The sequence below is a fragment of the Oncorhynchus keta genome, chromosome 25 (assembly GCF_023373465.1).
Source record: "Oncorhynchus keta strain PuntledgeMale-10-30-2019 chromosome 25, Oket_V2, whole genome shotgun sequence".
Classification (NCBI taxonomy): Eukaryota; Metazoa; Chordata; class Actinopteri; order Salmoniformes; family Salmonidae; genus Oncorhynchus; species Oncorhynchus keta.
The window spans coordinates 20,913,055-20,929,874 of record NC_068445.1 but is presented as its reverse complement, the minus strand read 5'-3'; the positions used below and the strand labels follow the sequence as shown (position 1 = coordinate 20,929,874).

Below are 16,820 nucleotides of genomic sequence, written 5' to 3'. Positions count from 1 at the left end.
CCATAGGCCCTATAACCAAAAGTCATTAAAAACCATTTTCACAGTGCTAACCACCTTAAATCCAGGGAAGATGAAGAGGATGAAGCGGAAGCATTCTCATATCTCACATTTCTGACCTTATTGACATGGCACATTATGTTTCTATTTAGCATACACATTTCTTTAGTTTTATACAGGTGCCTGCGTGTTTGTGTGTGACACAGAGAGAGAGAGAGACATTTTGGTATTCAGATAAATGTTTTCATCTTTTTAAATAAGACCGATCAAGTTCCATCTCAGTTTTGGCATAATATAGCTAGTTGACATTTTTGTCTGAATATTCAAGAAAAAGGCTCGATTGGTCTATTTACGATGTGAAAAAAATGTGATCTGATACCCACTTAATGATAATCTTCTCACCAAATGAGTCATTTTCATAATTATTATCCACCTAAAATTACCTTATTGCGGAAGTCGGAAGTAAAAAGACACCATGATCGATGATAGCTATTCAAGTGGGAGGGAACGAAGGCCAAGTAAAACACACACTTCGCAACGGTAAAATGCTTTCGATTTTCTCTGCTGTTTTATTCTGTGTCGTGTCTAATTTTAACTTCAGTAGGCACGTTCATTCTGTGGGGTTGGATTTGAAAATAGGTCGATAGATTAAGAGCTTTACTATCCCGGCAAAGGCTCCATAAGCCTCTACTTCAGAAGGTAATTTCTTTAGACAGCAGCATAGCATCAGCTACAGTACCTAGCTGAGCAGCAGGTTCATTCATCAAGCAAATATGGAGTGGGCTAATCAATTATGCGTGAGTAATCAGTCGAAGTTAGAAAGAGCAGTTTTAAATCTGATTTGTGTCATTCGATTTGGCTTGATAGAATTTTAGCTTTAAAAATTAACGAGAGCAAAGCCGATGAAGTGCTAACCATTCTGGCGAACTAACGTTAGCTAGCAGTTGTTGGCTATTACTGTTTGCTAGCGATGCTCGGAATGACAAGGAGGAAGTGTGAACATGTGTAGCTAGTTAGTTATGATAACAATAGTTTACCAGGGTTTTTAACACTACCTTAACCTCATAGGTCATAGCTAAGTAGCTAGCTAAGTTACAGGGTATTCAAATAGTTTAGTGGGGCCCCGCGTTAAACTAGCATTGGATATTGATTAGTACTAGGTTAGCTACTGTACATTGTTGGGTTTAACTAGAGCTGGCAAGAAAGGAATTTCACTGTACTTGCACGTGACATTGAAACTTAACTGTTTTAACTAAGTTTCCAGCCAAGTAGCTAACACTTAGTAACCTAGCTGTTTGCGAACTAATAACAATCTGTCAATAGCTTTTGACTGCTGTCAGAGATCCCACTCAGTTTGTCAATTTCAGCTCATTTACTAGACCTTGACAAATTTGCTAACTAGGTAGCAGTTGAAAATATTGATTCATTTACAGAAAATAGTCTTTGGGGAAGTAACATTATTTACTTCATGCTAGATGCAGTCAGTCAGTGTTTTAGGCTACATTTGCGTTATGACAGCTGGCCGTTGCCTGCCAGTTATTGCCATAACACAGACATTAATGTAGGCTTACTGTTAGTTGATATTTCTTCACAAAGGGCCACAGATCTGATTGCCATGATACAGTTAGTTTATACCTACACTTTTGATGTAGGCAACACATTTTATTCATGCGCCTCAAGTCAATAAAATGTTAACTAGCATAACTATTTATGCTTAACCTAAATATATTTCTCCAGCTTCTGAATCAGATTGACTGACCACTTTCCCCCCACTAGCCAAGCTAGTGACTAGATAGTCAGCAATGACAGCTTCCCATTAGCAAGGAGTCGAACATTGTGCATGTTTTTGTTCTGGTGAGAGCATGAGATTGGGAAGAGAGTAGTGGGGGGAAAAAGAAGAGAGTATTGAGTTTAGTCCCAGGGAATTTGACGAGGGTCCTGTCTATTGAACCACCACAGCACTGTAATTTACGAACTTGTCCAGCAGTGTGGTGGGCAGCAACATTGTTATCAATGCCCGACCAGACAACCTCTCAACAGGCATTGTGCTTTCTGCACTATCACTTTGGGAGCAGGGTGTGATAACATGGTAGTCATTTGTGCCATTTTTCTAGTACTCTGGTTGTTTTGTATGTCTAAATTATTTTTCATACTGTCAATACTTTTGATATCTATAAGACTACCTCATGCAGAAAAAAAGTAAGTACTAGAATTAGGTTAATGTTGATGGATGAAATACTCAAGAGTCAATACACTGACTACTCCCAGCATAATTTATATTGCATTATATCAACATGTGAGGCCCAATCTCACCCTGAAGTGCTAAAGTTGGGTGTGGAAGGGGGCTGTTAATCCAGTGAAATAAGAGACAAATGTTTTTAATTTCACAGGAGCTTTGTTACTTTCAAGGCCTGCTACTTTGCAGTGTTTTTTTTTAGTGCAGAGAACAGTCCGTTTTTTTCTTAGTGGGAAGATCCATCACATGAAGGTGGTGGATCGAGTGTGGTATTCAACAACAGGAAAGGGATAATGCTGTGTGCTACAGACTGAGATTCCGTGAACCCCAAACGACAGGTCCAGTCAGAGGCCGACTGATTAAGTAGGCCTATGTGCTGACTAGGAGGGTTTTTAACTTGTTTAGGGGTTGTCGACCAATGTGTTTTAACACAATGGACAATGTGTAATCGCGTAAAAAAAACATCAAAGCTAAGTGTCCAAGTGATGAAGACTTCCTCCTATTTTGCCTGCACTTGCACTTCTACAATTTCCTGTCTTCTTTACAGGTCCCTCTCCTTCTAGGAAAAATATACCTTGGTGCCTGTTTTTCATGAATTCTTTCACGCTCTCTCTCTCTTGCAGGAGAACCGGCAATTTGGATCCAAGATGACGGACTCTAAGTATTTCACCACTACCAAGAAAGGTCTGGCCCACTTTGACTTTCAAAAGTGAATTTTAAATATATAAATAAAAAAATGACAGTATCAAAATTCATTCAGAGCTGCTGTTTTTAGGCTACTCATATTAGTCATGACTTGATTTTAGGCCCGACTCTAAATGGTGTGTAGGCTTAATCAAAATATGGAAACAAGCTTCATGACCCCGCTAATGGAAAGAGCCACCATGTGTAACAATGGTTGACTTAGAGAATGTTATATCGAGAATGTTCTAGAAATGAATTGCTCCCAACCACATACTGTCACAAAAAATACATGTCAGGTTCAGGGTATTTACAGCCAAGAGAAAGAAACATCAACAAAAGGAGTATAAAACCGGGCTCAGCAGCAGCCTGGCTATGTGTGTTTGGCTGATGAAAGCAGGAATAGAACAGCTGAGGTTGTCCTCTAAATAAGATTAGGGCCTCAGGCTTTAGCACTCCTTAAGTTAGCCCTCCTGCTGTCCCTCTGGCTTTCCCCGGCTCTCTGTCTCGCTCTGCATCCTCTCTCACCTCTTCAAAAACAGCCCCCAAACAGCCAGCCAATCACTACCATTCAAACTGATATAGTGCTTATGAAGGAGACTTGTCTCTTCATGTCTGTTTGCCTTGTATGAGACATTGGAGTCAGAAGTGCTGCATAAGCAACCCTTTGCTTTGATTTATTGTCCTTCAGGCAGATCATCACTACTCTGTGTGTAGGTGTGAGGGAGGCTCATTAATGGGTTTTCTACCCTTGGAACCAGGGGGAAGTTGTGCTCAAGGTTAAGCCCACAGACAGTGGTGTTTGAGAGTAAACACTCATATCCAAGCCCAGAGAGAAGCTGAACTGATCTGTAGTGTTACCTGAGGACAGGCTGCACTGCGGAGAGGTTGAAGTCCAGCCTCTGCTCTGTCTGTGTTTGTCTTTGCACCTATTGCACATGCAGTGGTGGAAAAAGTACCCAATTGTCATACTTGAGTAAAAGTAAAGATCCCTTTAATGAAAGTTACTCAAGTAAAAGTCACCCAGTAAAATACTACTTGAGTAAATGTCTAAAAGTATTTGTGTGCAAATATACTTAAGTATGTAATGTATAAATCATTCAAAATTCCTTATATTAAGCAAACCAGATAGCACCATTTTCTTGTTTTTTTAAATTTACAGACAGCCAGGGGCACACTCCAACACTCAGACATAATTTACAAAAGATGCATTTGTGTTTAGTCAGTCTGCTAGGCCAGAGGCAGTAGGGATGACCACGTGTTCTCTTGATAAGTACATGAATTGGATCATTTTCCTGTCCTGAAAAGCATTCAACATTTAATGAGTACTTTTGGGTGTCAGAAAAAATAGAGTAAAAAGTACATCCTTTTCTTAAGTAATGTAGTAAAGTAAAAGTTGTCAAGTACAGATACCCCCCTAAACTACTTAAGTAGAAATATTTCAAAGTACTACTTAAGTACTTTACACCACTGCCTACATGTACAGTAGGCCCTTCAAATAGAACAAGTATCTTGGAGATGTGCATGGTTTGTTTAACTTTAAAAAAATATATAAATATATATTTTTATTAACCCATCCACCACCACCCCCCTCTTCGGAGGACACATCTTCTTTTGGTTTTTCAGCTTTTCTGCTACATATACATACATTTGACATACATGGTACTTTTATATGCAATAATACATTACTGAACATGAGCTCTTTAAACCCACCCCTCAACCACTCTGTCCATCCAACCTATCAATATAGACCAGCCTCTATGGAGTGTTGTTTAACCAAGCTTTGTCCAGTGTTTAAGCAATTCTAGGTCAACTGTATCTCTATAACAATACATGTGTTCCTGTCATGAAATGAATTGTAATCAAAGTAACAGTAGTGTGTGCAGTGCACCCTTCACTGATTGGTTATAATACACGCTCCGGTCTTGATCTAAAGAATTAAGCATGACTACTCCACATACACACACTTTTGCTATCTGTTTTAATGGTATGTTCTGTTTCCATCTGTGTAGGAGAGATCTTTGAGCTGAAAGCTGAGCTGAACAGCGATAAGAAGGAGAAGAAGAAGGAGGCTGTGAAGAAGGTCATTGCCTCCATGACCGTTGGGAAGGATGTCAGGTGAGTCGTGTTAGACCCGCGCTCTGGTGTCACCTCTGAACATGTGACAATGCGGTGGATAGTCATGGCCCATACTGACTCTGCTCCCTCCATAGGGAACCTATATTTCACGAGTGGCTGCTGTCATACCTTCATGATTCTATATGTAATTATCTGGCACCCCTCCCCCAGTGCCCTGTTTCCAGACGTGGTGAACTGCATGCAGACTGACAACCTGGAGCTGAAGAAGCTGGTCTACCTGTACCTGATGAACTATGCCAAGAGCCAGCCTGACATGGCCATCATGGCTGTCAACACCTTCGTCAAGGTAAAGCACAACACCAGGGCAGGTCAGACAGACGGCCCTGACCTATACAAAATATTGTCTCACTGACAAGTGAGAGAACTGGGGTAGCTACAGCTCAATACTCTTCAGTGTGTAAAACTAACATAGAGAGACTCTCCTCCACTTTCAGGACTGTGAGGACGCTAACCCCCTGATCCGGGCCCTGGCTGTGCGTACTATGGGCTGCATCCGCGTGGACAAGATCACTGAGTACCTGTGTGAGCCTCTGAGGAAGTGTTTGAAGGACGAGGACCCCTACGTGAGGAAGACTGCAGCCGTGTGCGTGGCCAAGCTCCATGACATAAACGCCCAGCTGGTGGAGGACCAGGGCTTCCTGGATACCCTCAAGGACCTCATCTCTGACTCCAACCCCATGGTGAGGCTCCCACGGCAGGCTGACCAGACTGCTAGACTACCTCCCCCTGGGCGAGACTACTGGCTCTTGGGCTGTAGTACTACTTTTCATGAATGGGAGTTTTATCCCAGTATAGGAAAAAGGTCACTTGCGGTATCAGATTTGTATCGCTGTTTGGAAATGAATTCCTTCCGTCATCTCATTGCTGCCTACTAGGTTATGTGTTCTTGCAGTCTAACTTACCCTGTCCTTCTGTCAGGTGGTAGCGAATGCCGTGGCAGCCCTGTCTGAGATTGCAGAGTCCCACCCCAACAGCAACCTGCTGGACCTGAACCCCCAGTCCATCAACAAGCTGCTGACAGCCCTCAACGAGTGCACAGAGTGGGGTCAGATCTTCATCCTGGACTGCCTGGCCAACTACACCCCCCGTGATGACCGCGAGTCCCAGAGGTCAGAAAGCACAGGATGCCACCTCATTCATCACATTCATTCATTGTCTATGACGCACTGATTCTCCCTGTCAGTTTCCACATCATCTGCTGTATATGAAGTGTAATGTATATCAATTTCCCCATAATCTGTACTTGTCCCTTGTATCACTTCTGCCCTTTTCTCCCTCCCTCCCGCTGTAGTATCTGTGAGCGGGTGACCCCCCGTCTGTCCCATGCCAACTCTGCGGTGGTGCTGTCGGCGGTCAAGGTGCTGATGAAGTTCATGGAGATGCTTCCTAAGGACCTGGACTACTATAGCACCCTGCTGAAGAAGCTGGCCCCGCCCCTGGTCACCCTGCTGTCTGCAGAGCCTGAGCTCCAGTACGTGGCCCTGAGGAATATCAACCTCATCGTACAGAAACGGTAGGAAGGCCTGGAGATAAATAGGGGGCCTACCAACAGAAATTAGTCACAGATAATTACAGCTGTTCAGTGTGTGCAGTCCAAATGGCACTCTATTTCCTATATAGTGTGCTACCTGGGCCCTGGTCAAAAGTACTGCACTCTATAGGGATTAGGGTGCCATTTGGTACTCTACCCGTGCTTCCTCAGCACATTCAAAGTATTTAATGTGTTGGCTGTATTCTACTAACTAACCGACTGTACCGGTTTCTCTGTGCAGCCCAGAGATCCTGAAGCATGAGATGAAGGTGTTCTTTGTGAAGTACAACGACCCCATCTATGTCAAGCTGGAGAAACTGGACATCATGATCCGCCTGGCGTCTCAAGCCAACATCGCCCAGGTGACCCACACACACCACAATCTCATTACAGTTAGAACATTTACTTCCAATGGAAGCCATGATGTTTGATTGTAAGTAACATTTGGTAGGTAACATGGACAAGCAGTAATGTGTGATTCCTAGACAATATAAAAGCCAGTATCAATGACCTCATGCTGGGTGTTTCATAGGTGCTGGCAGAGCTGAAGGAGTATGCCACTGAGGTGGATGTGGACTTTGTGCGGAAGGCAGTCCGAGCCATCGGCCGCTGTGCCATCAAAGTGGAGGTGAGAGCGAGGAGATGATGGAACACTGTCATGATATACTGTACACGGGTCATACACTGTGGTATAATGTTTCAAGTCAAGTACAAGAAACTGTCAAGCTAACTGTAGTGTTTTTACTGCTTGCCTTATGACTGTGTGTCATGTGTTTACTGCAGAATGTGTAGTATAAATGTCTATGAAAGGTTGGAGCTTTTTCATGCATCTAATAACAAAAGCCTGAATAATGCCAATTGTTACTGTACTGTCTCCCTTGACTGCTCTGTGTTTGGCTGACAGTCTCTTCTGTCTCTGTCTGTCAGCAATCAGCGGAGCGCTGTGTGAGCACCCTGCTGGACCTAATCCAGACCAAGGTCAACTATGTGGTGCAGGAGGCCATCGTGGTCATCAAGGACATTTTCCGCAAGTACCCCAACAAGTAGGTCACCTGTTGATGGCCCCATGTCAGGTCTAGGCCTGGTTATAACAGTGGCATAGGGCTCTGGTCAAAAGTAGCACACTACAGTGCATTCGGAAAGTATTCAGACCTTTTCCACATTTTGTTACGTTACAGCATTATTCTAAAATACCCCATAATGACAAAGCAAAAACGGGTAGTAGAATGTTTTGCAAATGTATTTTAAAAAATTAACTGTCAAATTTACAGAAGTATTCAGACCCTTTACTCAGTACTTTGTTGAAGCACCTTTGGCATTGATTACAGCCTTGTCTTCTTGGGTATGACAATACAGGCTTGGCACACCTGTATTTGGGGAGTTTCTCCCCTTCTCTGCAGATCCTCTCAAGTTCTATCAGGTTGGAGTGTTGCTGCACAGCTATTTTCAGGTCTCTCCAGAGATGTTAGATCGGGTTCAAGTCCGGGCCCTGACTGGGCCACTCAAGGACATGCCGAGACATGGCTTGGCTGTCGCTTAGGGTCGTTGTCCTGTTGGAAGGTGAACCTGCGCCCCAGTCTCATCAAGGATCTCTCTGTACTTTGCTCTATTCATCTTTCCGTCGATCCTGACAAGTCTCCCAGTCCCTGCCGCTGAAAAACATCCCCACAGCATGATGCTGCCACCACCATGCTTCACTGTAGGGATGGTGCCAGGTTTCTTCCAGACATGACGCTTGGCATTCAGGCCATATAGTTCAATCTTGGTTTCATCAGGACTCTAGGTAGAGTCTTGGTGGTTCCAGACGTCTTTAATTTAAGAATGATGGAGGCCACTGTGGGACCTGCAATGCTGCAGAAGTTTCTTGGTACCCTTCCCCAGATCTGTGTTTCAACACAATCCTGTCTCCGAGCTCTACAGACAATTCATTCGACCTCGTGGCTTTGTTTTTGCTCTGACATGTACTGTCAACTGTGGGACCTTATAGACAGGTGCGTGCCTTTCCAAATGATTTCCAATCAATTGAACTTACCACATGTGGACTCGAAAGTGGAGGACATATAAACTTCATCATTACTTGTATGTGTGAGAGGTATTGACATGTTGAATGCACCAAGCTGTTTGTTTGAACTACTGACACACAGCTCAAACACCCATAAACACCCCACAAGACATGACACCAGAGGTCTCTTCACAGTTCCCAAGTCCAGAACCGACTACATACTATAGAGCCATGACTACATGGAACTCTATTCCACATCAAGTAACATCAAGTTAAAAAGATGATAATACACCTTATGGAACAGCAGCGACTGAAAAGCAACACAAACATGCAGTGACAAGAAAGTATGTAAAACCCTTTGGAATTACCTGGATTTCTGCATAAATTGGGCATCAAATTTGATCTGATCATCTAAGTCACAACAGACAGTGTGCTTAAACTAATAACACACATTTACATTTACATTTAAGTCATTTAGCAGACGCTCTTATCCAGAGCGACTTACAAATTGGTGCATACACCTTATGACAACCAGTGGAACAGCCACTTGCATCTAAATCTTGTTGGGGGAGAAAGGGGGTGAGAAGGATTACTTACCCTTACTTACCCTATCCTAGGTATTCCTTGAAGAGGTGGGGTTTCAGGTGTCTCCGGAAGGTGGTGATTGACTCCGCTGTCCTGGCGTCGTGAGGGAGTTTGTTCCACCATTGGGGGCCAGAGCAGCGAACAGTTTTGACTGGGCTGAGCGGGAACTGTACTTCCTCAGTGGTAGGGAGGCGAGCAGGCCAGAGGTGGATGAACGCAGTGCCCTTGTTTGGGTGTAGGGCCTGATCAGAGCCTGGAGGTACTGAGGTGCCGTTCCCCTCACAGCTCCGTGGCGAGCACCATGGTCTTGTAGCGGATGCGAGCTTCAACTGGAAGCCAGTGGAGAGAGCGGAGGAGCGGGGTGACGTGAGAGAACTTGGGAAGGTTGAACACCAGACGGGCTGCGGCGTTCTGGATGAGTTGTAGGGTTTAATGGCACAGGCAGGGAGCCCAGCCAACAGCGAGTTGCAGTAATCAAGACGGGAGATGACAAGTGCCTGGATTAGGACCTGCGCCGCTTCCTGTGTGAGGCAGGGTCGATTACTCTGCGGATGTTGTAGAGCATGAACCTACAGGAACGGGACACCGCCTTGATGTTAGTTGAGAACGTCAGGGTGTTGTCCAGGATCACGCCAAGGTTCTTAGCGCTCTGGGAGGAGGACACAATGGAGTTGTCAACCGTGATGGCGAGATCATGGAACGGGCAGTCCTTCCCCGGGAGGAAGAGGAGCTCCGTCTTGCTGAGGTTCAGCTTGAGGTGGTGATCCGTCATCCACACTGATATGTCTGCCAGACATGCAGAGATGCGATTCGCCACCTGGTCATCAGAAGGGGGAAAGGAGAAGATTAATTGTGTGTCGTCTGCATAGCAATGATAGGAGAGACCATGTGAGGTTATGACAGAGCCAAGTGACTTGGTTTAGCGAGAATAAGAGAGGGCCTAGAACAGAGCCCTGGGGGACACCAGTGGTGAGAGCGCGTGGTGAGGAGACAGATTCTCGCCACGCCACCTCAAAGGAGCGACCTGTCAGGTAGGACGCAATCCAAGCGTGGGCCGCGCCGGAGATGCCCAACTCGGAGAGGGTGGAGAGGAGGATCTGATGGTTCACAGTATCGAAGGCAGCCGATAGGTCTAGAAGGATGAGAGCAGAGGAGAGAGAGTTAGCTTTAGCAGTGCGGAGCGCCTCCGTGATACAGAGAAGAGCAGTCTCAGTTGAATGACTAGTCTTGAAACCTGACTGATTTGGATCAAGAAGGTCATTCTGAGAGAGATAGCGGTAGAGCTGGCCAAGGACGGCACGCTCAAGAGTTTTGGAGAGAAAAGAGAAGGGATACTGGTCTGTAGTTGTTGACATCGGAGGGATCGAGTGTAGGTTTTTTCAGAAGGGGTGCAACTCTCGCTCTCTTGAAGACGGGAGGGACGTAGCCAGCGGTCAGGGATGAGTTGATGAGCGAGGTAAGGTAAGGGAGAAGGTCTCCGGAAATGGTCTGGAGAAGAGAGGAGGGGATAGGGTCAAGCGGGCAGGTTGTTGGGCGGCCGGCCGTCACAAGACGCGAGATTTCATCTGGAGAGAGAGGGGAGAAAGAGGTCAGAGCATAGGGTAGGGCAGTGTGAGCAGAACCAGCGGTGTCGTTTGACTTAGCAAACGAGGATCGGATGTCATCGACCTTCTTTTCAAAATGGTTGACGAAGTCATCTGCAGAGAAGGGAGGAGGGAGGGGGAGGATTCAGGAGGGAGGAGAAGGTGGCAAAAGAGCTTCCTAGGGTTAGAGGCAGATGCTTGGAATTTAGAATGGTAGAAAGTGGCTTTAGCAGCAGAGACAGAGGAGGAAAATGTAGAGAGGAGGGAGTGAAAGGATGCCAGGTCCGCAGGGAGGCGAGTTTTCCTCCATTTCCGCTCGGCTGCCCGGAGCCCTGTTCTGTGAGCTCGCAATGAGTCGTCGAGCCACGGAGCGGGAGGGAGGACCGAGCCGGCCTGGAGGATAGGGGACATAGGGAGTCAAAGGATGCAGTAAGGGAGGAGAGGAGGGTTGAGGAGGCAGAATCAGGAGATAGGTTGGAGAAAGTTTGAGCAGAGGGAAGAGAAGATAGGATGGAAGAGGAGAGAGTAGCGGGGGAGAGAGAGCGAAGATTGGGACGGCGCGATACCATCCGAGTAGGGGCAGTGTGGGAAGTGTTGGATGAGAGCGAGAGGGAAAAGGATACAAGGTAGTGGTCGGAGACTTGGAGGGGAGTTGCAATGAGGTTAGTGGAAGAACAGCATCTAGTAAAGATGAGGTCAAGCGTATTGCCTGCCTTGTGAGTAGGGGGAGGGTGAGAGGGTGAGGTCAAAAGAGGAGAGGAGTGGAAAGAAGGAGGCAGAGAGGAATGAGTCAAAGGTAGACGTGGGGAGGTTAAAGTCGCCCAGAACTGTGAGAGGTGAGCCGTCCTCAGGAAAGGAGCTTATCAAGGCATCAAGCTCATTGATGAACTCTCCGAGGGAACCTGGAGGGCGATAAATGATAAGGATGTTAAGCTTGAAAGGGCTGGTAACTGTGACAGCATGGAATTCAAAGGAGGCAATAGACAGATGGGTAAGGGGAGAAAGAGAGAAAGACCACTTGGGAGAGATGAGGATCCCGGTGCCACCACCCCGCTGACCAGAAGCTCTCGGGGTGTGCGAGAACACGTGGGCGGACGAGGAGAGAGCAGTAGAGTAGCAGTGTTATCTGTGGTGATCCATGTTTCCGTCAGTGCCAAGAAGTCAAGGGACTGGAGGGAGGCATAGGCTGAGATGAACTCTGCCTTGTTGGCCGCAGATTGGCAGTTCCAGAGGCTACCAGAGACCTGGAACTCCACGTGGGTCGTACGCGCTGGGACCACCAGGTTAGGGTGGTCGCGGCCACGCGGTGTGGAGCGTTTGTAGGGTCTGTGCAGAGAGGAGAGAACAGGGATAGACAGACACATAGTTGACAGGCTACAGAAAAGGCTACGCTAATGCAAGGAAATTGGAATGACAAGCGGACTACACGTCTCGAATGTTCAGAAAGTTAAGCTTACGTAGCAAGAATCTTATTGACTAAAATGATTAAAATGATACAGTACTGCTAAAGTAGGCTAGCTGGCAGTAGCTGCGTTGTTGACACTACACTAATCAAGTCGTTCCGTTGAGTGTAATAATTCTACAGTGCTGCTATTCGGGGCTAGCTGGCTAGCTAGCAGTGTTGTTTACGTTACGTTGAGTTAAAAGAACGACAATAGCTGGCTAGCTAACCTAGGGAATCGGTCTAGACTACACAATTATCTTTGAAACAAAGACGGCTATGCAGCTAGCCACGATCAAACAAATCAAACCGCTGCACTGCAATGAAACGAAAATGTGAAACCACCTGACCGGGTTGTTGAATTCAAAACAGCAGACGTTGGCTAGCTGTTAGCAGTTAGCTGTTGGCTAGCTAGCAGAGTCTCCTACGTTAAGGACGACAAATAGCTGGCTAGCGAACCTCAGTGAATTAAGATAATCACTCCAAGGCTACACACACTAAACTACACAATTATCTTGGAAACAAAGACAGCTATGTAGCTAGTTAACACTGAACTAATCAAGTCGTACAGTTGAGTGAATAGCACTACAGTGATGCTAATCTGTGTGCGTTAGCTAGCTCCTGGGCGAATAGCAGTGAAGGCTACGTTAGGGCGACGAAATACGATAATTATGCAATTATCTCTGATACAAGGACGGCTATGTAGCTAGCTAAGAAGAATTGCTAAGATTAGACAAATCAACCGTTGTACTATAATGAAATGTAATGAAAAAGTTATAAAAAGTTATACAACCTGCAGAGCGAAGTGCGAATTATTGTATTTTTCTTGTCTATATTGAATACATCATTTAAACATTAACAGTGTAGGTTGGGAAAAGTATGTGAACCCCTAGGCTAATGATTTCTCCAAAAGCTAATTGGAGTCAGGAGTCAGCTAACCTGGAGTCCAATCACTGAGACGAGATGGTTAGAGCTGCCCTGCCCTACTTAAAAAAAATATATATATATATATATATATATTTTTTTTTTTTGCTATTCACAAAACATTGCTCGACGTGAACCATGCCTTGAACAAAATACATCTCAGAAGACCCAAGATTAAGAATTGTTGACTTGCATAGAGCTGGAAATGGTTACACAATTATCTCTAAAAGCCTTGATGTTCATCGGTCCACGGTAAAGACAAATATTTTATAAATGGAAAGTTCAGCACTGTTGCTACTTTCCCTAGAAGTGGCCGTCCTGCAAAGATGACCGCAAGAGCACAGCGCAGAATGCTCAATGAGGTGAATAAGAATCCTAAGGTGTCAGCTAAAGACTTACAGAAATCTCTGGAACATGTTAACATCTCAGTTGACGAGTCTACGATACGTAAAACACTAAACAAGAATGGTGTTCATGGGAGGACACCACGGAAGAAGCCACTGCTGTCCAAAAAAAACATTGCTGCGTGTCTGAAGTTTGCAAAGTGCACCTGGATGTTCCACAGCGCTATTGGACAAATATTCTGTGGACCGATTAAACTGAATTTGAGTTGTTTGAAAGGAACACACAACACTGTGTGGAGGGGAAAAAAAGTCACAATACACCAACACCTCATCCCAACTGTGAAGTATGGTGGAGGGAGCATCATGGTTTGGGGATGCCTCAGGGCCTGGACAGCTTGCTATCATCAACGGAAAAATGAATTCCTAAGTTTATCAAGACATTTTTCAGGAGAATGGTAGGCTCTGTCCGCCAATTGAAGCTCAACAGAAGTTTGGTGACGCAACAGGACAACGACCCAAAACACAGAAGTAAATCAACAGAAAAAAATCTGCCTTCTGGAGTGGCCCAGTCAGAGTCCTGACCTCAACCCGATTGAGATGCTGTGGCATGACCTCGAGCAGTTCACACCAGACATCCCAAGAATATTGCTGAACTGAAACCGGTTTGAAGAGGAATGGTCCAAAAATCCTCCTGACCGTGGTGAAGGTCTGATCCGCAACTACAGAAAACGTTTGGTTGAGGTTATTGTTGCCAAAGGAGGGTCAACAAGTTATTAAATCCAAGGGTTCACATACTTTTCCCACCCTGCACTGTGAATGTTTACACTGTGTTCAATAAAGACATGAAAATGTATAATTGTTTGTTATTAGTTTTAAGCAGACTGTTTGTCTATTGTTGTGATCTAGATGAAGATCAGATCAAATTTGGTGACCAATTTATGCAGAAATCCAGTTAATTCAAAGGTTTCACATACTTTTTATTGCCACTGTAGGGACAGACACATGCATACAAACACACACACACACACACATGGTGGGGCAAAAAAGTATTTAGTCAGCCACCAATTGTGCAAGTTCTCCCACTTAAAAAGATGAGAGGCCTGTAATTTCCATCATAGGTACACTCCATCTATGACAGACAAAATTAGGGGAAAAAATCCAGAAAATCACATTGTAGGATTTAAAAAATAAAAAAAATGAATTTATTTACAAATTATGGTGGGAAATAAGTATTTGGTCACCTACAAACAAGTAAGATTTCTGGCTCTCACAGACCTGTAAGAGGCTTCTCTGTCCTCCACTCATTACTTGTATTAATGGCACCTGTTTGAACTTGTTATCAGTATAAAAGACACCTATCCACAACCTCAAACAGTCACACTCCAAACTCCACTATGGCCAAGACCAAAGAGCTGTCAAAGGACAACAGAAACAAAATTTTAGACCTGCACCAGGCTGGGAAGACTGAATCTGCAATAGGTAAGCAGCTTGGTTTGAATAAATCAACTGTGGGGGCAATTATTAGGAAATGGAAGACATACAAGACCACTGATAATCTCCCTCGATCTGGGGCTCCACGCAAGATCTCACCCCGTGGGGTCAAAATGATCACAAGAACGGTGAGCGAAAATCCCAGAACCACACGGGGGGACCTAGTGAATGATCTGCAGAGAGCTGGGATCAGAGTAACAAAGCCTACCATCAGTAACATACTACGCCTCCAGGGACTCAAATCCTGCAGTGCCAGACGTGTCCCCCTGCTTAAGCCAGTACATGTCCAGGCCCGTCTGAAGTTTGCTCGAGAGCATTTGGATGATCCAGAAGAAGATTGTCCCAATGTCATATGGTCAGATGAAACCAAAATATAACTTTTTGGTAAAATATCAACTCGTTGTGTTTGGAGGACAAAGAATGCTGAGTTGCATCCAAAGAACACCATACCTACTGTGAAGCATGGGGGTGGAAACCTCATGCTTTGGGGCTGTTTTTCTGCAAAGGGACCAGGACGACTGATCCGTGTAAAGGAAAGAATGAACGGTGCCATGTATCGGGAGATTTTGAGTGAAAACCTCCTTCCATCAGCAAGGGCATTGAAGATGAAACGTGGCTGAGTCTTTCAGCATGACAATGATCCCAAAAACACCGCCCGGGCAACGAAGGAGTGGCTTCGTAAGAAGCATTTCAAGGTCCTGGAGTGGCCTAGCCAGTCTCCAGATCTCAACCCCATAGAAAATCTTTGGAGGGAGTTGAAAGTCCGTGTTGCCCAGCAACAGCCCCAAAACCTCACTGCTCTAGAGGAGATCTGCATGGAGGAATGGGCCAAAATACCAGCATGATAAATTACAGGCCTCTCATCTTATTAAGTGAGGGAACATGCACAATTGGTGGCTGACTTTTTTGCCCCACTGTACACATTTGGTGTTGTAGAGTAGGGGCCTGAGGGCACAAATGTATTCTAATGTTTTTAAAATTGCATAGCTACCTTCATTTTTCTGGACCCCAGGAAGAGTATCTGCTGTCTTGGTAGCAGCTAATGGGGATCCTTAATAAATACAAATAAAGTTGTAGAAACATCTCAAGGATGATCAATGGAAATGAGATGCACCTGAGTTTCAAGTCTCATATCAAAGGGTCTGAATAGTTATGTAAATACGTTTTTTTTATTTTGTATTTATTTTTTATTTGCAAACATTTCTAAACCTGTTTTTGTTATGGTGTATTGTGTGTAGACTGAGGATTTTTATTTAATCCATTTTAGAATGAGGCTGTAACGTAACAAAATGTGGGATGAACATGTGGTGCAATCCTAGTAATCCAGTTTAGTGTTTTGTTTTCCTATAAATGTATTTTCAAATGGTTTAGAAGTGAATGACTTTGATGGAAGAGGCACTGCATATATCACAATTTTAATGAATCGGTGAATGAGTCTACTCAGGAAGCCAGTATAGTTCTAAATAGGCTTGTTATTTTTCTGTGGGTGAGGTGTTTACTGGTAAACCATTCCATCCATCAAAATGGATTGTCTGTCAAATTTTCACAGCCGTATCCGTAGTGATCAATGCAACCAGGGATATAGTGCTGTAGTAAACCAACCATGGATGATTGTGATGGAGATTGATATTCAATTTGTCATAGAGGCTGTATTGCACATCAGCAGAGCTTGCTATGCTTGTTTAAATGGCCTATGCTCTCCCGTTGTCACTTAGTATGCTCTGTTTGTGTTAATGCAAGCAAATGCATTCGAACTTGCAAAAATTCGCACCCACACCCTGGAGCCCTGTCTGTTCCAGCTCACTGCCCCCAGATCACATTTTATTGTCTGGAAGAGGCAGGGAGAAAGCTCATTACCATGACAGA

General features: G+C 44.7%; 1 protein-coding gene across 4 annotated transcripts in view; it reads left to right on the top strand.

Moving 5' to 3' along the window:
- The first annotated feature begins 435 nt into the window (after window positions 1-435).
- LOC118358391 (AP-1 complex subunit beta-1) overlaps window positions 436-16,820 on the top strand; it is a 47,170-nt gene continuing 30,785 nt past the window's right edge. Inside the window, exons 1-10 of one of the 4 annotated variants that reach the window (XM_035736173.2) lie at window positions 436-537; window positions 2,857-2,917; window positions 4,927-5,032; window positions 5,204-5,339; window positions 5,488-5,733; window positions 5,972-6,162; window positions 6,345-6,566; window positions 6,826-6,946; window positions 7,117-7,212; window positions 7,512-7,627. In XM_035736173.2, coding sequence (XP_035592066.1) covers window positions 2,881-2,917; window positions 4,927-5,032; window positions 5,204-5,339; window positions 5,488-5,733; window positions 5,972-6,162; window positions 6,345-6,566; window positions 6,826-6,946; window positions 7,117-7,212; window positions 7,512-7,627 — 1,271 coding nt within the window. In that variant the 5' untranslated portion in view covers window positions 436-537; window positions 2,857-2,880. The other 3 variants (XM_035736174.2, XM_035736172.2, XM_035736175.2) reach the window with 3 other exon arrangements.